This window comes from Aquarana catesbeiana, linkage group LG13 (genome assembly GCF_042186555.1).
Source record: "Aquarana catesbeiana isolate 2022-GZ linkage group LG13, ASM4218655v1, whole genome shotgun sequence".
Lineage (NCBI taxonomy): Eukaryota > Metazoa > Chordata > Amphibia > Anura > Ranidae > Aquarana > Aquarana catesbeiana.
The window spans coordinates 170,341,921-170,367,187 of NC_133336.1; the positions used below are offsets into that span (position 1 = coordinate 170,341,921).

General features: G+C 43.4%; 1 protein-coding gene across 3 annotated transcripts in view; it reads right to left on the reverse strand.

Annotated features, from left to right (window-relative positions):
* The window catches only part of LOC141117301 (NACHT, LRR and PYD domains-containing protein 3-like), a 196,858-nt gene that overhangs the window by 131,721 nt on the left and 39,870 nt on the right, over positions 1-25,267 (reverse strand). For all 3 annotated transcript variants that reach the window (XM_073610084.1, XM_073610082.1, XM_073610083.1), the window contains one exon: positions 24,200-24,265. In XM_073610084.1, the coding sequence (XP_073466185.1) occupies positions 24,200-24,265 (66 nt within the window). The remainder of the gene's footprint in view (positions 1-24,199; positions 24,266-25,267) is intronic.

Here is a 25,267-nt window from a genome sequence, read left to right on the forward strand (position 1 = left end):
GGTACCAATCCTATTTAATTTGTTTGTAAACGACCTGGAGGATGGGGTAAACAGTTCAATCTCTGTATTTATGGACGATACTAAGCTAAGCAGGGCAATAACTTCTCTGCAGGATGTGGAAACCTTGCAAGTAGATGTGAACAAATTAATGGGGTGGGCAACTACATGGAAAATGAGGTTTAATGTGGAAAAATGTAAAATAATGCATTTGAATCAAACCTTTTTTTATTAATTTTACATACAAACAACATACAACTAGGGATGGGCCGAACTGACCCCTGTTCGGTTCGGACCAGAACTTCTGAACACCACAAACGTTCGGACCCGAATAACGAACCCCATTAAAGTCAATGGGACTCGAACGTCAAATATCAAAAGTGCCCATTTTGAAGGATTAAATGCAAGTAATGTAGTAAGGCATACAATGGTTACAGGGGTCCGGGTCCTGCCCTGGGGGACATGGATCAATAAAAAACATTGTGAAAAACATCATTTTTAAATGAGCAGTGATTTTTTGATTTTTAAAGTGAAAGCCTAAAAATGAAAAACTCCTTCCAATATAGTGCCAGGGGGGTCCCCTTAGTCTAACTGTAAAGTGGAAGATCTGTACCATGTCTAGAATCTGCTGCAGCAATAATTGAATTTATAAAGCCCAAAAAAATGACATTTTTCCTGCAAGCTGCCTTTATTTTGCTCAGCAACATCTGGGGAGCCAGTGTGTATGACAAGGCCACAATGTAGTGAACTGGGAACAAGATTAGAGATTTTTTGGATACATTCTGGTGTCACTTTGACTTTGGATATAAGTAACAGGTGCGTTAAAATTGGTCTTTGGGTGTCGATGGCGCCTTCTCACCGTAACCCTATAGAGATAATCTTGATGAAAGCAAGAATGTGGGTGGCAGGGACTGTATTTATTTATTTTTCTGCTGCAGTAGATGGGGCAGAGAAATTTGCCAGCTACAGTCTACAGCTGGTGGTGTGCTGCTGGTAGATGAGCTGCTAGGACCTTGGACACCCTGTGCTTTACCATCATCCCATCATCTTGGGCCTAAAAGCCAAGGTGAATTTGCTAGTCCGGGTCCATCCAGTTCCAACCATCAACAATGGGGTTTTCACAAACCAAATCAGGGCACCAAAAGGTCGGCAGACCAAAGAGAGGATCTAGAGGGGGGAGGCGACTACGAACTAAAAAGGAAAAAGCCATAGCTAATGATGGGATATTTAATTTAAGTTCAGTTATTTTGACTGATTCGGAGAAACTTTTATTAAATAAGTGTTTAAAATTTGCACCTCCTCGTGGGCTGAATACATTTCAGACCTACATGGACGTACACAAATTTATACGTAAGGTAAATATTAAAAGGTATATGGTTTCCAAACCTACCCAAGTTGTTGAGATTGCTTCTAATGATTTTCGCCATTCTGGGCTTTCTAACACCTCCCAGTTTAACCCTCCGGGGGCCCTGGCTCCCCCCTTAAGGTTTTTAGGGATGTGGTGCTAAGAGATTTAGATCAATTGCCCCTTAAGAGAGTGAAATTCAATAGAGATATGGTGTCTGGTCTCAACTCCCAGGGACTTGGTGATTAGACCGGCTGATAAAGATAGGGGCATCATTATTTTAGATAGAAAGGATTATCTGGCCGAGATGCCAGACAATAGGGATACTTATACCCCCCTTAGGTCAGATCCTAAAGTTCAGTATAAAAAGAAGTTGGAGGTATTGATCCAGAGTGGTTTCGAACAGGGAATTCTAAATAATAAGGAGAAACTACATCTAGTACCTAAAGCCCCACGCACTCCGGTGATTTATTATTTACCGAAGATCCACAAACATCCTATCTGCCCCCTGGGACACCCTATTGTAAGTGGCATTGATTTCATCACATCCCGGGTGGGCAGGTATATAGATTTCTACTTACAACCACTGGTCGTTAGAATGCCTTCACATATCAAAGACTCACGTCACGTTATCAACATTCTTGCTGATTATACCCCTAGTTCAAGGTGGTGGTTGGTAACAGCTGACGTTACATCACCCTATACAATAATACTGCATAACTTGGGGCTATTTGCAGTGGAATACTTCTTAAGGTGAGATTCTGAATTATTTGATGAGAAAATTTGTTTCATTATGCAACTGCTCCACTTTGTCACCACTCAGAACTATTTCTGGTTTGGGGGCCAGTTTTACAGGCAGGATAGAAGGGTCGCCATGGGGGCTAAGCATGCCCCCAGTTTGGCGAACCTCTTTATGGCCCTATGGGAGGAGGATGTCATCTATGCCCACTGGAAGCCCCAGGTGGTGTTGTGGGCTAGATATATAGATGACATCCTCCTCCTGTGGGATGGTAGCCGAGATGATTTGGATTCCTTCATGAGTGAGTTAAATGCCAATGATTGGGGCATTTTTCTCAGTTATGAGGCTAGTCAATTTGAGATCAATTTCTTAGACTTGAAAGTTGGCATCAAGGATGGCCAGTTTACTACGGCTACCTTTTTTAAGAGTACGGATCGTAACTCTTATATACCCACTGATAGCTGCCATCATGAAGTCTGGTTAAGATTGGTGCCAAAAAGTCAATTTATAGGTCTGAGACGTAACTGTTCTGATCATGAAGAGTTTTTGATCAAGGCAAACATTCTGATTAAACACTTCCTTGAGAAGGGCTATTCTGAGGTTTCCCTTAAGAATACTCTTGAAGAAGTATCAGTGCTGGATAGGAATGATTTATTAAAGGTCAAGACATCTAATTGAGATAGGATACCTTCTATTCCTTTTATAACTACTTATTCTATACAGCACAGAAACGTGGCAAAGCTAAACCACAAGTGATTTATAAAGGGGCTCCCTCCCTTACAAGTAGAGTGGCCCCCAATGTTCTTGACCCTCCCCCAATCAAGAAGGGATTTTTTGAGAATCTGACTGGCTTCTATCATGGTAGAAGGTGTAGGGTGTGTTTTATTAGTGGATACACACACAGAAGAACCCAAAGATTTGTTTCTACCAGTACTTTGGAGGAATTTTAGATCAAACAGTTCATCACATGCACGACCGAACGGGTTATCTACCTCCTCCAATGCCCATGTGGGCTACAGTATGTTGGTAGGACTAAGCGCCCTCTTTCTGTTAGGTTGAACGAGCATGTGACAAACATTTTGACCGGTTTTCCTAAACATCCTGTCTCTAGGCATTATCTCTAGGTCCATAATCGTAATCCTGCCAAGACGATCTTTTTAGGGATTGATAAGTACACCCCCCCACTGGAGGGGTGGGTCTCTATTACGTGGGATTTCAAGATTAGAAATGGCATGGATATATAAGATTAAATGTTACACCCCTTTTGGGCTCAATGTGGAGGTAGATCTTAATGCCTTTTATAGATAATTCTTAATCATTTTTTGCGCAATCTGTGAACTTGATGTGAACCCTTTGTGGCTATACCTATATTTATTTATTATTTTTTCCTTTGTATAGGTGTCCCCCTCCACATTCTAACAATTTTTTCAGTTTTTGGCCAGCGCTGATACTTTGTGATCACTTACTATCAACGCTGGCCATTCTTTGGAAATTGGTCATATTAAATCTCTTTTGAATGATGGTTGTTTTGGCAACCATTTTTATTTATGTCTATCCTATTGAAATGGGTTTTACTTTAATTTAATTTTTATTATATTTTACTTCATCCGTGTTCCTCTTTGTTTCTCTTTTTTCATTTACACACAATTTGATTAATTTCTATTTTGCTTACTCTGTTGGTATATATGGATCTAGATTTTTATATATTTATTTATTTTCATATTTATGCATAGTTCTATTTTTCCACTAGATGGCGGAATGTGACCCTTATCCATCTGGGAATTTTTTATGGTCATCCTATTTGGACTGTGTGTCTTTTTGATACATTGTCCAAACTAGTTTTATGTCAGTATTGCTCTATATGTGCCCTCTCAATTATTTAATTTTATTTATATTGATTTATTTCTACTTTTTTATTTAGCTTATTAGTCCATATAATGCTCTCTGAGTATTTCCTATTTCCGTTTTGGAGACCTGGTGTTGCCACTCATGTTTCATAACGAGGCGTGGTTTCTATGTACATTTAAAGCAATGAGTCAGTGCGTCGCCCGTTCCCTAGACGATGTCTTTCTAAGACGAAACGTACGTCGGATGGTTGATGCGCTAAGTATCTCGTCTTGAACGGGTGTTCGCAGGCCAGCCGGCTGCTATTTTTATCTTTGCTTTTAATTCTGCTGTTTACATAAGTGCAATATTTTTATTTGAATACATTTTTATTACCAACTGATTTGCGCTATGGAGAGCCATCTTTTTACTCTTTTTGGGTCCTCCCTGCTGTTTGCTTATTGATCCATTGGACGGAGCCACCCTGGTCTGCCTGGTCATCCTGGTCAGTCTTTCTCCACATTGTGAATCGCATCAGGATGGTATCATTGACTGTGCACCTGGTTTATTTACAAGCTGTTTCACGGCTTGCCTTTGGTAAGCGTTTATTTTACCTGGTGGTGGATTCTTTCACATGGTGTCATCTGAAGGATTTATTAGCTTTTTTGCACCTTATTGGACATCATTGGGATTTTATATTTGGACTTTATTTCACTGTTGTGATTATTCCCTTTTTGTTTATTTCTTTTCTATATCACATAGGTTGTGTTTAGTGTTCATTTCTGACATTTATGTGGGTCCTTCAAGGATCTATTTATATTATAGTACACCTGTTTGCAGCGCGGTTCATATTTATCCATTGTCTTATTGATTGTGCATATCCCACAATTTTGGAACTGCAGCTAATTTTTTTGTGTTATCGTGGTAATTTTTCTTTCCTGCTATACCATCATCCCTGTCAGTGGAGGCTGCTGAAAGGTAATGACTCGGTATCTCAGGGGCAGACTGAAGTGGGTAAGGAGGAGGAGGAGGGACAGATTTGTGCCCCTTTTGTGTGGCTTTAAGGTGCTCTTGCCAACGGGCTGAGTGGTTGGACGTTAAATGCCTTGTTAGGCATGTGGTACCCAAATGGTTGGTGTTTTTGCCACGTTTGATGTGCCTGTGACACAGTTTGCAGATATATATACAAAAGATTGAAGCGCTTCAGTGCGTGATCAGTGGATTTAAATTATATGTGTGCATCCCACACATGAACACCCGACTAATGTGCTATGAAGATGCAACTATAATATGTAACCACAAGTGTCAAAACTAATAAAAATGCCTATGTCAAAGTGAAATTGTGTTACAAATATAAATACAGTAAAGTGTAAAACCAGGACAATTAGCCATCAAACCATAAAAAATAAATAATGATTATTACCAAGTGATTATAGTAAAATAGACACACTAATGATGTAGTATAATATATGAAGAGCGACAGGACAACCAATTCTAATGAAGGATAAAAATAGTCCCAGTATTTGAGGTTCTTTAATTGCTTAATTGGAGTATTCGCTTGTCATTCCTGAACGATAATGTCATTCAACTCCAGCCTCATAAGATGTGGTTTTCAGCACCGTATGTTATATGTAAAGCAAATAAAGAAAAAACTTCATTGCGCAATGATCTAAAATATGGTACACCAGCAAAATGCTATGAGATCCACTCACGTGCGCCCCGTATTGAGAAAAACATATGCAGATGTGAGTAGCACTCAGCCGCCGAGGACGAGAGCAGGATCGCTGCAGTGCACAGCCAAACTGACAGACTGCACAGTGCGTCCTAGGCTCCTCCCACGCGTTGCGTCACCGTCACGTGACTTTCTCAAGGATACACTCGAGATATCACGGTCTCAGTTTTAAAGCACAATGGCATAGCGGTTACCATGGCTACAACGTGATTCACTCGAGTCATCATCCTGCTTACTGCATGTCATCATCTGTTTATTTTGAGTCCACTTTATTATGTATACAATTAAAAGAAAATTTGATAATAGCAAATTCCACATATTAATAGATAAAAAACCGCTACACAAACATAACCATAAATTAAAAATACACACTGGGCATTTACAAACATTGTTAAGCACCCTCCAGTGGTATAAACATAGTATTGCACAATTACACTTTATTTACTAGCGGTCATGAATGGCCACCTCCAGCAAAAAAACAGGTTCTTATACATATCACGGGGCAACTTGGTTCCACACACACTTAAAAATCCCTATTATAATTACTTTATATATAACGCCCCCTATGGATGAATATATATCAGGGTCGAATCTGTTTCTAGCGTGCTTAATACATAATCTAAAACATAAATATATATATATATATATATATATATATATATATATATATACGCATGGGGTAAACATAAGTAGAAATAACAACATTTCAATTAAAAATAAAATAAAAATATATAAAATATAAAGATTTAAAAAAAATATATATATATAGAGATTTCTTTAAAAAATTAATTATGTATCGAAAAAAGAGAGAGAGAAAGAAGGTCTGAACCAACTACCACCCAAACCATCTTTATATACAGTTTAAAAATATATAATGAAGAAATCTTTATCTATAACTTTAAAATTGTTTAAAAATCTGATATAAAACAATTAAGATCAAATTCAATATTCAAGCCATTTGGTTCAAGAGTACGCATCTGGAATATCCATTTTGATTCATTCTTGCTGAGTTCCCTAATCTTATTGGAGCCCCTCCAGTGAGGTTTATATTTTTGGATTGCCCAGAACTTCAAGTCCCTGGGATCTCTATTATGATACATGGCAAAATGTTTCGAGACACTATGCTTAGGGTAGGCTTTTTTAATATTTTGGATGTGTTCCCTTATTCGCTTCCACATAGGTCTTTTGGTTCTACCTATATATTGGAGAGAACAAGAACATTGTAGGACATATACCACGCCTTCCGTTCTACACAATACAAAGTCCCTGATTTCAAATTCTTTTCCAGTACTGGTTGATATAAATTTATGACACTTGTAACCGTTTTGGTCGGTATTTCTGCAAGCATAACATCTCTTACAGGGGAAGAACCTATTTCCCTGGAAGAAGGATAGGTCAGTTATTCTTTTAGGAGGATCCGGTACATTCTTGGCTATTATGTCCCTTAATGTTGGGACTCGCCTATATATGAATCTAGGTTTCTCTGGTAGAATGTTACCCAGAGTTGTGTCTGTTTTCAAAAGAGACCAATGTTTTTTGATAATTTTCTAAATTTTTTTATGTTGGACACTAAAATTCATAATTAGAGGTATGTCGTTTGTAGTTTCATTTTCCTTGATCTTGTCTTGGATCAACACCTCTCTTGGGGCCTGGTTCACTTCTGTAATTTTATTTTCAATGAATTCTTTGCTATGCTTGCAGAAATACCGACCAAAACGGTTACAAGTGTCATAAATTTATATCAACCAGTACTGGAAAAGAATTTGATATCAGGGACTTTGTATTGTGTAGAACGGAAGGCGTGATAAGTTGCCCCGTGATATGTATAAGAACCTGTTTTTTTGCTGGAGGTGGCCATTCATGACCGCTAGTAAATAAAGTGTAATTGTGCAATACTATGTTTATACCACTGGAGGGTGCTTAACAATGTTTGTAAATACCCAGTGTGTATTTTTAATTTATGGTTATGTTTGTGTAGCGGTTTTTTATCTATTAATATGTGGAATTTGCTATTATCAAATTTTCTTTTAATTGTATACATAATAAAGTGGACTCAAAATAAACAGATGATGACATGCAGTAAGCAGGATGATGACTCGAGTGAATCACGTTGTAGCCATGGTAACCGCTATGCCATTGTGCTTTAAAACTGAGACCGTGATATCTTGAGTGTATACTTGAGAAAGTCACGTGACGGTGATGCAACGCGTGGGAGGAGCCTAGGACGCACTGTGCAGTCTGTCAGTTTGGCTGTGCACTGCAGCGATCCTGCTCTCGTCCTCGGCGGCTGAGTGCTACTCACATCTGCATATGTTTTTCTCAATACGGGGCGCACGTGAGTGGATCTCATAGCATTTTGCTGGTGTACCATATTTTAGATCATTGCGCAATGAAGTTTTTTCTTTATTTGCTTTACATATAACATACGGTGCTGAAAACCACATCTTATGAGGCTGGAGTTGAATGACATTATCGCTCAGGAATGACAAGCGAATACTCCAATTAAGCAATTAAAGAACCTCAAATACTGGGACTATTTTTATCCTTCATTAGAATTGGTTGTCCTGTCGCTCTTCATATTTTATACTACATCATTAGTGTGTCTATTTTACTATAATCACTTGGTAATAATCATTATTTATTTTTTATGGTTTGATGGCTAATTGTCCTGGTTTTACACTTTACTATATTTATTTATATTTGTAACACAATTTCACTTTGACATAGGCATTTTTATTAGTTTTGACACTTGTGGTTACATATTATAGTTGCATCTTCATAGCACATTAGTCGGATATTCATGTGTGGGATGCACATATATAATTTAAATCCACTGATCACGCAGTGAAGCACTTCAATCTTTTGTATATATATTTATGTGTAGGGATTTTGAGCACTCCTTATTGATAGCAGCCTCACTTATATTTGATTAGTTTGGATTTTGTTTTTTTATCTTAAATAACCATCACAGCGCTTTGTGTTTTTTCACATATACCACAGTTTGCAGATAGCAACAGTGCGATCTGCAGCAGATGTGCTGAAAAAGGCCCAGACAGCTGAGCTGTGGGGAGTGGGCCAGGAGATAATAGCTGCAGAATGTGATGGAATAGAGTGGCTGCTCTCTACTCTTTCTTGATGCCGACCTCCTTGGAGTTGTGCTGCCTCACCTTCAGTTTCCTCCTCTCCTCTATCTGGCACCCAAGCCGTATCAGTGACATCATCATCATAATCATCCTCATCATCTCCATCATCATCTCCATCTCCTCCATCTTCATAATTACCACTAGAGACAACTTGGCAATATGCTGCGGCTTGGGGAACATGAATGACAATATGTCTACCAGTGTTCCTTCCTCTCTAGGCTCATGTTCCCGTCATCCTCAACCTCAGAACCAGCATCTGAATTCAGTAATGGCTGGGCATCATCAAGGAGCAAGTGGCTGACGCTGTAGCTGACTTCTCAATGGCTGATGTTAGGGCTATGGCAGGAATAGATGTGGACAAGGAGGCAGGTTCATCCACTCTGGCAACTACAGGGGACTGCACACTTGTCTCTGCTTGCATGACAGAGGATGAGAAGGATGAGGAAGGTTTAGTAAGCCAGTCCACCACCCCCTCTGCATGCTGTGGCTGGATAGCACGGGCAAACTCACTCAACAGAGGAAATGATGCCCTGCCTGAGGACTGACCACCACGTCCACCTTTGCCTGTGGACACATTTGTTGCTGGCCCCCTTACAGTGCCAAGGGAACGTCTGCCTCTCCTTGTTCTCCCAGACATTATAGGGAGGGAGGGGGTGATGCCTATAAGCAAATGTAAAGGAGAAGTTGAAATCTGTACGTAGATGCACTTTAATCAATGTAAAGAGGTGTTTGGTGCCCTTTAATTTGAGTACTCCCACTACACAGACACACTCCACAGATATAACATACTGCAATATAATGCGCCAAACGTACAGTGATGCACAGAACTATATGGCGTTAAACTGGCAGTAACGCACACAGATGTAAATGACGTTAAATTGGCAGTAACGCACAAAACTATATGGCGTTAAACTTGTAGTAACGCACACAGAACTATATGGTGTTAAACTGGCAGTAACGCACGCAAAACAATATTGCGTTAGTAGAGAGCATCCATGCCTGTCGCCTTAGTAGAGGGCAGGACAGGCATCGATGCTCTCCTACATATCGACGTAGCATGCAGTACGGTGGCACCGTCGCTGAGGATGTCTATGACGAAACGCGTACGACGTAGCCATGCACAGTATGTCACTTCCGGGTAATCGAGAAGGTGGAACGCAGTTGGAGAGCAGCGGGTGCTGGACGCTAGACACATGTTGTTTGGACTCTACGTATGCTGTTTTTACTTTGGTTTTTATATTATATTTTTTTATATTTTTTTTAATAAACGGACGTAATTACAATCTACTACACTATGGGAGCTAATCTCTTCTTTACATGAGGAATATACCTATGGCTCTATCCATTCCATCTATGGTCTAAGGGACGCTTCTGGGACCCATATAGATGACACCTGACCGAACCAGCTTAAACTGAGAGCAACTATAAGTGTATTACCCCCGCAGGGGTGACTGAATTCCGAGACGCTTCTGGGACCCATTTAGCAGATACCTGGTAGAACCGGCCTTAACAGAGAGTATTATATGCACAATACCCCCATAGGGGTGACTGGATCCGGTGAGTGGGGACCCTTGTAGGGGAGCACACAAGTCACCTGGAGATATTACAAGCACTCAAGTCACCTGTTGATGGTTTTTGCTATACCGATGTGCACAGCCTGAATACTACTTATATGGGAACTGTTACATATATATTGGTTTTACCTATATACACTGACTTACACATGTTTTTTTCTGGAGGCGCTCTGCATCTGGCATTTGTTATATTTTTTGCAATAACAGCTCATCGTGTTTTTTTTTTTTATCTGCCACACTTTATATTGGTTTGGTTTATCAACATATACCTTTTTTGAACGTTAGAAGCAATATTGCATTTCTTTATCATACATCACGGGACACAGAGCACCATAATATTGACTATGTGTGTTATACGCTTACCTTCAGGTGATTGGACACTGGCAACCAATAGTAAGACGGTTCCTCCCATATAACCCCTCCTATACCGGAAGTGCCTCAGTTTTTTTGCCAGTGTCTTGAAGGTGATGGTCCTGGCTGTTGAAGCTCTTCAGTTTCTTCAAAGAAATGTCCCACTGAGGACATTATAATCGGATCCATTCGGATGGCTTACTAAAGCTAAAGTGGATGGTACCCGAACCTCGGTTCAAGAACGTGGTATTGCTTGTAATGTGTCCTTTTTAGGCGCTGGACCCTTGTTAAAGTTGGTATTCCTGGTCAACCTTGTCCAAGGAAACCACAAAGGGTGCTTTACAGGTCAAGGGGTGTGGACCCCAATGTACGGGACACCCGGTCCCTGAAGGTCCTTAGAGGCGCTACCCGCCGTGATGGGGAAGATTGGGCCTGGCAAGACAGCTGCTTGGGATGTTGAGTACTCCCCGTTGGGGCTTTATTATATATAATATATAATATATGTATTCCCCTGTTTATTAATCTGCCACAGTGGGCCTTGATCCGTTGTCCAGGGAGGCCAATTGGCGCGCTTTAAAAAAAAAGCTACAGGCAAGCGATCATGCGTGTGCGCGCCGCGTGTCCATCACGTGCACACTGGCGGCAGCGCTGCTGGTGTGCATGTGCCGTGGTCCACATCACGGCGCCGCATGTGTCAGGTCGGCGCATGTGCCGTACGGCGGCGGGGGCCGCCGAGGCGTGCGCTCGATTCCATGCTAGTGTATATAGCATGGAGCTCCTGGCATGTGCAGAACGAATGTGGGCACGTGAGTCGGACGGTCTTGGACAGTGGTGACAGGTTAAGGTCTGGGGTAGTTGTGGGGAGTACTCCTTGGAGTTCTCGTATGTAAGCAATGTCTTCCAGAAGACGAGCAACAGGGACCAAGGCAAGCCCATGGGTAAAGGTCCCTCCACAAATAGCAGGAGACCAACCCCATACTGATGCGGCCTCAGTCTCTACTGAAGGACCTGTGGCTTCTGACCTGGCTGAGCCACTGCACTTGTCAGGCATAGTAGCCAATATTGATGCACCTGCCTTGGCTTATGTTACTAAGGATGATTTGGCATCTGCCCTAGCAGGCCTGGAAGGCAAGATAGCTGCCATGATTGCTTCTGTAACACAAGGGGGAAGGAAGTGTAATAGATCTCCCTCCCCTGAGCCTGGGCCAAGTGGTGAGTCACTAGAGCCCCAGGATTCTTATAGCCAGATGGGTCCAGGTGACTTGGAACCAGAGTGGGCAGAGGATCCGGAGTAATTGGCCTTAAGGGACCTGGGGGAGGCTGAGGATTCCTCAGATGAGGATTCTAGCTCTGAAGAGCCTATGTCAGCCTCCCATTCCCAAAAAATGTTTATCCAATCTCTAATGGAGATGGTACGAATTGGGTTTAAGTTACCTCCGGTTCAGGAGTCTGCGCTCTCTTGTTCTACTCTGGGATCTTTGCGACATAAACAAATTTCCCAAGCATTTCCCTTGCATCCATTATTGGAGCAGGTAATTTATGTGGACTGGGAACATCCTGACATGATATACTTACCTCACAAGAGGTTTTCAGTGTTATACCCTATGGAGGAAAAGTTTAGGAAGAAATGGAGCACACCCTTGGTAGACGCTGCCATATCTTCTGTGAATAAAAATGTAACCTGTCCAGTGGATAATGCCCAGGTTTTCAAGGATCCGGCTGATAAAAAGCTAGAATCCTTATTAAAGGCTTCCTTTTCAGTTACCAGTGCAGCAGTTCAACTGGCTATTGCGGCTATTGGGATATGTCAATCCCTAAAAGATCGCTTTAAGAAGGTAGTAAAGAACATACCTTCCCAGGGGGAATCTGCTGAGGATTTATCAGAGATCCCTCATGCCTTATGTTTTGCGGTTGATGCTTTAAAAGACTCATTTCAACAGATGTCTCGTTTTGCATTGTTATCAGTTCATATGCGCCGAGTATTGTGGCTAAAGAACTGGTCTACTGAAACGCCATGTAAAAGGCCACTAGCTGCTTGTCCTTTTCATGGAGAGCGCCTGTTTGGTGATGATCTGGATAAATACATCCAAAAGATCTCAGGAGGTAAGAGCGCTCTGCTTCCTATTAAAAAGAAAGGGAAGCAGCCCTCTTATAAAATTCCTAATCCCCCAGGGCCTGGTGCCTCTTCTCCTAAGCGGTATAGACGGTCTGGGTTTAAAAGACCACAGGGTCAGAAAAAGCCCTGGGCCCAAAAGCCACCCAAGCCCAGTTCCAAGTCTACCTTGTGAAGGGGCGCCCCCGCGGTGCCCTTGTGGGGGGCAGGCTTCGGCTGTTTGGGGAGGCCTGGGAGGAACTGGTTCAAGACAGATGGATCATTTCCACTGTAAAGAACGGTTACAGAATAGAGTTCCGGGAGCTTCCCCTGAACCGTTTTCTACATTCAAGGGTCCCGGTGGATCCAGGAAAAAGAAGATGCCTATTTCTAGCTTTACACCATCTGCTGATGCAAGGTGTAATCATAAAGGTCCCGCACGAAGAAAGATTCAAGGGATTTTACTCAAACCTATTTACCGTGCCGAAACCAAATGGGGAAGTAAGGCCCATTTTGGACCTCAAGGCTCTGAACTTCTTTGTAGACGTCCGCTCCTTCTGCATGGAGTCGGTTCGCTCGGTCATAAGGTCCCTGAGAAAGGGAGACTTTTTAGCATCCAAAGATATCAAGGATGCATACCTTCATGTGCCGATCTTCGGGTTTTTACAAGGTTTTTACGCTTTGCGATAGAGGGCAGTCATTTCCAGTTTGTGGCGTTACCTTTCGGTCTAGCCACGGCCCCCAGGGTCTTCACAAAGGTCCTCTCCCCAGTGTTGGCTTCCCTAAGATCTCAAGGAGTTTCCATAATAGGATATCTGGACGATCTACTGCTAAGGGAATGCTCTCGCCCTGCACTAATTCTAAATGTGTCAACTACAGTGAGCGTCTTACAACGCCTAGGTTGGGTACTAAATTTGGACAAATCAGCTCTTTGCCCGACCCAAGCCTTGATGTATTTGGGTCTAGTCTTGGACACCGTCCAAGAAAAGGAGTTCCTTCCACCCCTAAGGGTCGCCTCTATAGTGGAACTGGTACAGAAGGTGATAAAAGAACTAGCCCCTTCTATTCGGCTGTGCATGAGATTACTGGGCAAAATGGTGTCATCTTTCAGCGCAGTGCCATATGCACAGTTCCACTCCAGAGTGTTCCAGAACAGTATTCTAAAAGTCTGGGACAAGTCAGTTCGAACCCTGGATCAGCCTATGGTTCTATCTCCACAGGTTCTATGGAACCTCTCTTGGTGGTTAAGAACCAGCAACTTGAAAAAGGGGAAGTCTTTCCCACCTGTAGCCTGGAAGGTGGTAACCACAGATGCCAGTCTTCTCGGCTGGGGAGCAGTCCTAGAGGAAGCATCTGTTCAGGGAGTATGGTCCCAGACAGAGAGGACTCTGTTAGAGATTCGGGCAGCACGTCTGGCCCTGCGATTCTGGACGTCCAGGTTGCGGGGGCTTCCTGTCAGAGTCCAGTCCGACAACTCCACAGTAGTGGCATATATCAACCACGAGGGAGGTACCAGGAGTCGGGCAGCCCAAAGAGAGGTAGATCATATTCTAACCTGGGCAGAAAAACATGTGCTTTTTCTGTCGGCAGTGTTTATCCCGGGGGTGGACAATTGGCAGGCGGACTTCTTGAGTCGCCAGAAATTGTTACCAGGTGTTTCTACAGATCTGCCAATACTGGGGGACCCCAGATGTGGATCTGTTGGCATCCAGATTCAATGTCAAACTGGATAGGTTTGTATCCAGGACCAAGGATCTGCTGGCTGTCGGGATAGACGCATTAGTGGTTCCTTGGGATCAGTATTCTCTGATATATGCCTTTCCTCCAATCCAGATTCTGCCGCACTTACTACGCAGAATACGGGAGGAAGAGAAGCCGTGATCTTAGTGGCCCCAGAGTGGCCCAGGAGATCATGGTACTCGGAAATTGTGAAGTTGGCAGTAGGGGAACCATTGGTCCTCCCTTGTCGCCCAGACCTGTTGTCTCAAGGGCCCATATTTCATCCTTCTTTACGGTTGCTGAATTTGATGGCCTGGCTATTGAGACCAGAATATTGAAAGACCTGGTATTATGGGTTCGGTCTTGTCCACTTTGATAAATGCTAGAAAATCAGTTTCTAGAACTATCTATTACAGAGTATGGAAGCCATACATTTCTTGGTGTGAGGAAAGGAAATGGAACCCTCGTTAGTATACGATTGGAAGAGTCCTCGCCTTTCTCCAAACAGGAGTAGACTTGCAGCTCGCTTTAGGGACAATTAAGGGACAGATTTCAGCCTTATCTATTTTCTTCCAGAGACCAATTGCATCCCATTCTTTGGTGCGGACCTTTGTTAAAGGAGTAATGCACCTGAGGCCACCGCTTAAACTGCCTTTATGTCCATGGGACCTAAATTTGGTACTTTCAGCCTTACAGAGTCAGCCCTTTGAACCTATTAGGCATATTCCATTTGTCCTATTGACCAGGAAATTAGTTTTCCTAGTGGCTATAACATTGGCTACAAGGGTGTCAGAATTGGCCGCCCTTTTTTGAAAGGAACCTTTTATGGTTCTTTATCAGGACAGGGTGGTCATGCGCCCTCGTCCGGAATTTTTACTGAAGGTAGTGCCCAAATTTCATCTGACTCAGGATATCATTTTACCTTCCTTTTTTCCAAACCCTAAGACTAGGGAGGAAAATTCGCTTCACTCACTGGATGTGGTGAGAGCGATAAAGGTTTACTTGGAAATGTCAGCTCCTTTTCGGAAAACTGACTGCTTTTTTGTCTTACCTGAGGGTCCTAAAAGAGGACAGCCAGCAACTAGTTCATCTATATCCAGATGGATTCACCAGACTATTGTCCAGGCGTATGGATTAAAGCACAGGGTTCCATCCCGGGATTTGAGAGCACACTCCACTAGAGGTTTTAGTGCATCATGGGCAGTATGCCAGCAGGTGTCTATGGCTCAGGTTTGCAAAGCAGCCGTTTGGTCTTCAGTTCATACATTCACCAGGTTTTACCAAGTGGATGTGTGATCTCAAAGTGAGACTGTGTTTGGCCACAGTGTGTTGCAGGCTGCTTTATAATCTTAGGCCCGTCGGGCTTAGGGATAAGATCACAGGGTCAGAAAAAGCCCTGGGCCCAAAAGCCACCCAAACCCAGTTCCAAGTCTACCTTGTGACATCCCACATAGTCATTATTATGGTGCTCTGTGTCCCGTGATGTATGATAAAGAAAAACGGATTTTTAAAACAGCTTACCTGTAAAATCCTTTTCTTTGAGTACATCACGGGACACAGAGGTCCCTCCCCTCTTTCTGGGATCGTCATTGCTTGCTACAAAACTGAGGCACTTCCAGTATAGGAGGGGTTATATGGGAGGAACTGTCTTACTATTGGTTGCCAGTGTCCAATCACCTGAAGGTAAGCGTATAACCCACATAGTCATTATTATGGTGCTCTGTGTCCCGTGATGTACTCAAAGAAAAGGATTTTACAGGTAAGCTGTTTTAAAAATCCATTTTTTTTTTCACTTGTTAGATTGGTATGAGTGTTTATATACATGTTTTGGTACTTTTGTAATTGGTGGTCACTTTCATCTGCACAAATATATAATTATGGACGTTAATTTATGTCTACTTATATTTCAAGTTGATCTCTCATATATGCACATATCTATTAATTAGGAAACATTTTGGACTACCCTTGATAGGGGTTACTCTGAGGGTGTTTTTTTTTTATTTATTTTATTTATTTTCAGGTAGCACCACCTAACCCCATTTTTTGTTTGTATAATATGGCGTTAAACTGGCAGTAATGCACGCAAAACTATATGGCGTTAAACTGGCAGTAACGCAAACGCAAAACTATATGGCTTTAAACTGGCAGTAATGCATGCAATACGATATGGCGTTAAACTGGCAGTAACGCACGCAAAACTATATGATGTTAAACTGGCAGTAATGCACGCAAAGCTAAATGGAATTAAACTGGCAGTAGTGCACGCAAAACTATATGGCGTTAAACTGGCAGTAACGCATGCAAAACTATATGGCATTAAACTGGCAGTAACGCAATCAAATAGACGGTGTTCAACCGTCACTACACTGAAGCTATCTGAACTGTCCCTACTCTAGCTATATACTAAAGTCAAGATTACTGACACGGTCTCACTACACTACACTAAAACTATCTGAGCTGTCCCTACTCTAGCTGCACATTATGAAAAGCTGAATGATGGTCCTCCTCACTACACTCACGCTATCCCTAAACTAATATTCTACACTGACAATTGAAGCAAAATAGCACAGTATAGCACACTAACTAATAGCACTGAACAGAGCCCTGTTCTATCTCTCTCCACACCAAAATCACACTGGAAATTACTGCTATTGAAAGAATACTTTTATACTGTGGGGCAGGAATGAGCCATGATTGGATAAAGTCATGATGACAGTGTCCAATCATGACTCTGACAGTACTCTGTGCCCTGATTGGCTGAAGCTTTCACTGCTTCAGCCAATCAGGGCTTGCAATGCACTATTCAATGCCACAATGCATTATGGTCAGTTCGGGGGGCCGAACAAATGGTCGAACGACCCGTTTGTTGGGCTGTTAGCCGAACGTCCGAACAACAAAAATTTGTCCCGAACTTATGCTCGGGCCGAACCGTTCGCCCATCCCTACATACAACCTAGGTACGTGTTGAGAGGGGAAAAAAAAACCCCAGCCCCCATATCCCCCCCCCTCTCTCTCTCCCCATTGCTTATAAGTTTAACTACTCCTCTCTCATCATACATCCAAAATATCAGACCATCTTTTCCATATCTTTTCGAATTTACCTGAACAGTCTCTATGTAGAAAAGTATATCTTTCCTTAATTAGGGTTTCCCTTCCCTTACTGTTTTCAATTCTGCTATTGTAGGTGATATCCATTTTTGTGTTTATATGTTTTGTGTTACGAGCCTGGAATTGTTATTGATATTGTATAGTCATCCGGATTTCCGATTCATGCAGAATAACCAGAAGACATCCCCCGGCTCTGGAGACAGCCCAGTCCCGAAAACATTGCTATTCATTGGGACAATCTCATGCCAGTAACAATGAGTTTGTGGCATCTCCATAGCATATGTATTAGATTAGCGGGGCTCCTTTTACATCTGGGACATTGGGCTATATCTCTACAATTCCATTTAAATAATTTCTCTGGCGTATAATGAGCCCTATGTAAAATAAATAATTGTGTTAAAAATAATGCATTTGGGTGGCAAAAATATGAATGCAATCTACTCACTGGGGGGAGAACCTCTGGGGGAATCAAGGATGGAAAAGGACCTGGGGGTGTACCGATAGCAGATTACCCGCAAGTACTTGGCTGTGACACACCTAATTCTACACCTTCATTCCTCTCAGTGCAGGTCTCAGAGAGGACTGAAGGTATAGTGGGGTTGGAGATCCCAGCTGATGAGGAGCAAGGAGAGGTCCGCTTTGTTCTTTGGTGTGGGTCTTTTAGGTACGCTTGCCAATGAACTGCATGGCAGGTCGACATATGTCTGGTCAAGCATGCGGTGCCCAAGCGGGTGATGTTTTGGCCACGCGAGATATGCTTGAGACATATGTTGCAAATAGCAGCAATGCGATCTGATGCACTCGTCTCAAAAAAGGCCCACACCAAAGAACTTTTGGAATAACGCGCAGAGACAGCAGCGTCCTGCACATGCGGAGCTCTGCGGTGTGAAGCAGTCGGTGTGCTGCCCTTAAGCTGGCCCCTGGAGGGCATCCTGCCTTGTTGGAGATGTGCCCCCTCCTCCTCCTCCTCTTATCTATCAGGCACCCACGTGGAGTCAGTGACTTCCTCATCATCCCCTCCCTCCTCATCACTGGAGCAAACCTGGCAGTATGCTGCAGCTGGGGGAACATGACTGCCAGACTGCTGTCCTTCTTGGGCACCCCCTCTCTCTGGGCTCACGTTACTGCCTTACTCTAGCTGGGTGCCATCATCGGAGCCTTCAAAACGCTGGGCATCCTCCTGGAGCATGTACCCAACACTGTGGTCAAACAGTTCGGTGGACTCCTCAGGAGGACATGGTGGGGCTAGGGAAGGAGTGACTGATGCCATTGAGCCGAGGGAAGAGGCCACATTGGCAGCTGCTTTGCCAAAGTACCCTGAGCCTGGGTGAGAGAGGATGAGGAGGATGAGGCTTGGTCATCCACTCTACCAAGTCTACAGCATGTTGCGGCTCAACACGGCCAGCTGCCGAAAAAAGTACAAGCGTGTCCCACGGCCACGTGCTGATGAGGATGCACCGTGTCTATGACCAGCACTGTTGCCTCTAGACACAGAGCCTGCTTGCCCTCTTTTATTAGCTTGTGAATGTCTGCCTCTCCTTGTTGTCCTTCCAGACATACTAATGGCCTGCAGTGAGATATAGCTGCACAAAGCTGGGATATATATATATACATATATATATACTGATTATACTGCAGCTAGCACAATCAACTGCCTGCCTGTAGTATTATTAGTATGAGAACATCAACAATTGTCTTCAGGTAGCTTTAGGTGCACACTGTGCAGAGGACACAGTGCACTAACTGTAAATACTGCAGCTGCCTGCCTGTGGTACTAATAGGATCAGAAGAACACCAGCAATTGTCTTCAGGTAGCTTTAGGTGCAAACTGTGCAGAGGTAGAGGACACAGTACACTAATTGTAAATACTGCAGCTGCCTGCCTGTGGTATTAATAGGATCAGAACACCAGCAATTGTCTTCAGGTAGCTTTAGGTGCACACTGTGCAGAGGACACAGTACACTAACTGTAAATACTGCAGCTGCCTGCCTGTGGTATTAATAGGATCAGAAGAATACCAGCAATTGTCTTTGGGTAGATTTAGGTGCACACTGTGCAGAGGACACAGTACACTAACTGTAAATACTGCAGCTGCCTGCCTGTGGTACTAATAGGATCAGAAGAACACCAGCAATTGTCTTCAGGTAGCTTTAGGTGCAAACTGTGCAGAGGCAGAGGACACAGTACACTAACTGTAAATACTGCAGCTGCCTGCCCGTGGTATTAATAGGATCAGAACACCAGCAATTGTCTTCAGGTAGCTTTAGGTGCACACTGTGCAGAGGACACAGTACACTAACTGTAAATACTGCAGCTGCCTGCCTGTGGTATTAATAGGATCAGAAGAACACCAGCAATTGTCTTCAGGTAGCTTTAGGTGCACACTGTGCAGAGGACACAGTACACTAACTGTAAATACTGCAGCTGCCTGCCTGTGGCACTAATAGGATCAGAAGAATACCAGCAATTTTCTTCAGGTATCTTTAGGTGCACACTGTGTAAAGGACACAGTACACTAACTGAAAATACTGTAAAAACGCCTGCCTGTCAGTATATTAGGAAGAGAATAACCGGAACGGAATCTAGCTAAACTGAATACAGTGTATGTATGTATATGTATGTATGTATATATATACAACACCTAGGATGCATATATATATACAATACACTGTAAGTGCTGCTAAATGACTCATCTGCCTACTCTATCTAACTTAAATCAAATTACACTGTCTCTCTGTTTTTCTCTCTCCGTGCCGCAACACACTACACAAGGCAGCCTTATATAGTGTGGGGCATGTACTAAATCCCCTGAGCCATAATTGGCCAAAGCCACCCTGGCTTTGGCCAATTATGGCTCTCTGTACAGATGGCGCTGTGATTGGCCAAGCATGTGGGTCATAGTGCATGCTTGGCCAATCATCAGCCAGCAATGCACTGCGATGCTGCAGTGAATTATGGGCCATGACACGCCACTCGAATTTGGCGCGAATGGCCCATAATTTTCGAAATTCGACGAACGATCGAAGCTCATCCCTACTCCTGGAATAGGAAGTTGGCATGTTTGGCATTCCTGTTTAAATTGCTGGGTCGTTGTGATCATACTAAGGGTTTTTTTAGTGCGGCAGGCCATGCGGGGGTACAGGAAGGGCTGTAGCGCGGTGAATGGCAGGCAGCCAGTGTCTTATGATTTGTTGGGTTCCTTGGCATGTGTGCTTCCTTCTTTTTGTTTTTCTGTGTATGAGGTGACCTTGTTTCAGGCAGTGTTTGTTTTGGCGTTTTTTGGGGCGTTGCGCATTGGCGAACTTGTCTGCACTTCTACGAGGTTGGCTGATGGTTTGCTGTATGCAGATGTTCATTGTTCTACCACAGCTGTGGTTCTCTGGATTAAACGCTCCAAAACAGATCAGATTGGTTGGGGGTCAAGAGTGGAGTTGTTTCCTGTTCCCGGTTTGGACGTGTGCCTGGTTCGGATGCTTTCCTGATTTTTGTTGTGGCTGGGATGGCCCTCTGGAAGCAGGACAAAGCAGAGCCACCTGCATGCCGCAATAGTTTGTAGCAGTGTTCTGTAAATTCTTAGTGGTATTGGGTCTCCGATACACCAAGTATGCTTCTCACTCCTTTTGAATTGGGGCTGTGACAGAGGCAGCCAGGTGGGGTCTTAGCGACAGCATGGTCAGACGTATTGGCTGCTGGGAGTCTGTATGCTACCCGCTGTATGTCTGTCCTCACCTGTTATGATTGCCTGTGGGGGGTGTGGGCTTTGTGAGTCAACGTATTGTTGTATGTCGTTGTCTTTGTTATTTGTATGGTGGTTGCCTAGGCAGTGATTGCTATGTACGCTGCTTGTTGTGTTTTGTTTCAGGTAAAGCCCCTTGTCTGATCTGGATTTTGGGGCACTCCTATGTGGGGAGCCAGGAGGGTGGGTGTGAGGCCGAATGGTCGTCAGCTGGGGTTTCGCAGGGATGTGGCCACGGTGCGCTGGATCGGGTGCCCGACATGTCGTGGAGTCGAATGGTGGCCGAGGTTCACCTTTTTTGCTTGGCTGGACCGAGCACCTGCTGGTACGTGCTGGAGGGCATGACCTGGGTTTACGTTCCATGAAGAAATTGATCCGGGACATTAAGTTAGATTTTTTACGTTTGCATTCTTTTTATCTGGATTTAGTCTTTGTTTGGTCCGATATGGTGGCGCGCACTCAGTGGCGTATGGTGTGTTCAGTTGTTAGCCTGGACAAGGCCCGAATTAAGACCAACAGGGAAGTGTCTCGTTTTGTCATGAGGAATGTGGGGGTTGGCAGTTAGGCATGTGGACATGGGACAAGATATTTGGCAGTATTTGCGAGGTGATGGTGTGAATCTTAATGCGGTTGGGATTGACATGTTATACCTGGGCTTGTAGGATTGTCTTCAGAGGGCTCTGTGGGTGTGGAGGGGCACAAAAACATAAGGATTCATGTTTGTGCATTGGTGGCGGGGCACGAGGTCCTTGGATGTGTTATAATTAGGGGCCAAAAAGGTACATTTGTAGGGACCCGTCTGAGATACAGCTCCCATTATTATGGCCAGTGGTACCTGCAATGTTGGCTTTTCTGCGAGTGCTTTCTGCAGCTGGAGGCCTAAAAATGGTGGTTACGCAGGTACTTGGGGTGCATGCCCACAAGGACCTTGGGGCCCCTGGAATACTGTCTGATGCTCATATGTTAATATGTTTAATCTGTTATTTATATATTTGGTTAATAAAAGGCTGCTATGGCCATTAAACTCCAGTCTGTGTTATGTCTGGTCAATTTTATTATAAGTGGTCTTTGAAGTGGTGGTCAGGCACTTTGGGTCAAAGCTTCTTTGGTACCCTAGTCATGATCTGAATCCAGAAGCTCTCAGTCAAGTAGATGGAACCAATGAAGTACAAATATTTCAACATCATCTCTGCTCTTCACACAAAGTGAGTCGTGTTTTATCTGATATATATATACGGTATCTCACAAAAGTGTGTACACCCCTCACATTTTTGTAAATATTTTATTTCTAACTTTTCATGTGACAACACTTAAGAAATTACACTTTGCTACAATATAAAGTAGTGAGTGTACAGCTTGTATAACAGTGTAAATTTGCTGTCCCCTCAAAATAACTTAACACACAGCCATTAATGTCTAAACCGCTGGCAACAAAAGTGAGTACACCCCTAAGTGAAATGTCCAAATTGGGCCCAAAGTGTCAATATTTTGGGCATGGAGTTCACCAGAGCTTCACAGGTTGCCACTGGAGTCCTCTTCCACTCTTTCATGAGGACATCACAGAGCTGGTGGATGTTAGAAACTTTGCACTCCTCCACCTTCCATTTGAAGATGCCCCACAGATGCTCAATAGGGTTTAGGTCTGAAGACATGCTTGGCCAGTTCATCACCTTTACCATTAGCTTCTTTAGCAAGGCAGTGGTCATCTTGGAGGTGTGTTTAGGGTCGGTATGTTGGAATACTGCCCTGTGGCCCAGTTTCTGAAGGGAGGGGATCATGCTCTTCTTCAGTATATCACAGTACATGTTGGCATTCATGGTTCCCTCAATAAACTGTAGCTCCCCAGTGCCGGCAGCACTCGTGAAGCCCCAGGCCATGACATTCCCACCACCATGCTTGACTGTAGGCAAGGCATACTTGTCTTTGTACTGCTTACCTGGTTGCCGCCACACGCTTGACACCATCTGAACCAAATAAGTTTATCTTGGTCTCATCAGACCACAGGACATGGTTACAATAATCCATGTCCTTAATCTGCTTGTCTTCAGCAAACTGTTTGTGGGCTTTCTTATGCATCATCTTTGGAAGAGGCTTCCTTCTGGGACGACAGCAATGCAGACCAATTTGATGCAGTGTGTGGCGTATGGTCTGAGCACTGACAGGCTGACCCCCCACCCCTTTAACCTCTGCAGCAATGCTGGCAGCACTCATACAGCTATTTCCCAAAGATAACTTCTGGATATGATGCTGAGCACGTGCACTAAACTTCTTTGGTTGACCATGGCGAGGCCTGTTCTGAGTGGAACCTGTCCTGTATGGTCTTGGCCACTGTACTGCAGCTCAGTTTCAGGGTCTTGGAAATCTTCTGGGCCATCTTTATGTAGAGCAACAATTCTTTTTTTCAGATCCTTAGAGAGTTCTTTGCCATGAGGTGCCATGTTGAACTTCCAGTAACCAGTAGGAGAGCGTGAGAGCGATAACACCAAATTTAACACACCTGCTCTCCATTCACACTTGAGACCTTGTAACACTGAGTCACATGACACCGGGGAGGGAAAAAATCTAACTGGGCCCAATTTGGACATTTTCACTTAGGGGTGTATTCATTTTTGTTGCCAGTGGTTTAGACATTAAAGGCTGTGTGTTGAATTATTTTGAGGGGACAGCAAATTTACACTGTTATACAAGCTGTACATCCACTACTTTACATTGTAGCAAAGTGTAATTTCTTCAGTGTTGTCACATGAAAAAATGTAAAAAAATATTTACAAAAATATGAGGGGTGTACTTACTTTTGTGAGATATATACTGTATATACCATATATTATGTTTTATTTACCTCTCAGCTCTGGAGTCAGTGAGTGCCCGAGTTCATCCAGCAGAATCTGGTCCACCAGACCCTCACCTATAAAAAGAAATAGAAGATCCTGGGTCTGATTCATGTATGACTGAAGCTAATCTGTCACATACATAAAATTAAACATTAGAGCTATGTCTAAACAGCAGAATACAACTAATCCTGCCATACAACATGTCAGAGTAAAGTCCTGCCACAACTTGGGAATCTGCTCCCACCAAGGATGGACTGGCGGACCAGAGCTTAGGATAGCAGCTGAGTGGGTGGTGGTGAAAACTGTAGGGTGGGCACAAAAAACTTAGCATACATTAGTTCTTGGTGTAGAGGCGGCAGGGGAAAGATGCAGCATCACATTGATGCTGCATCCACCTAGGTGAGTATTAATGGGGGTTTTTTTCATACCCTGCACTTCTCCCAAAAAATCAGGACATTAAAGAGGTTTTCCCTACCCACAAATAAGCCACTAGATTATGATTATTAGTTTCACTGGTTCAGAGTGATAACTACCCTTCAGGCAGTACCACACCCTCTGATGAACAAAGGCCTGAAGGAAAGAAGATGTATTTGGGCAAAATATCCATCAGAGCAAATAATAGTGACAACAACAATAGGAAGGATTGCAGGAATTAAACATTTTTAAACAAAATATTATCAAGGCTGAATTAACAGGGCATCCAAACCTGGCTATGGGACAAAGTCCCTACCTCCTAGACCCTGACTTGTGGGGTGGTCCTAAATACAGGATATATACACTCTGGAACTACTCAGGAATTGTAATGACCATTGGTGGCCAGCGTTGGGGCCCAAGATTTCATTGGAGCACTCTTAAGCAGAGTTTTTGTAATTCCAGTGGGAAAAAGAGAAGTGATCTCAGGGGGTCCCAAGTAAGACGGTGCTGTCTCTTTAAGAGAAGAGTAACAAAGATGATGGCAAAATGGCCTTTTGCCATTCAGAAGTTTGTTGTAGATTCTCCTTTTTACAATTGTGCAGGGCTTTAAACACATAGGCTACCTCCTGTGGTCCCCAAGGGTTCCAGGCATGCAACAGATG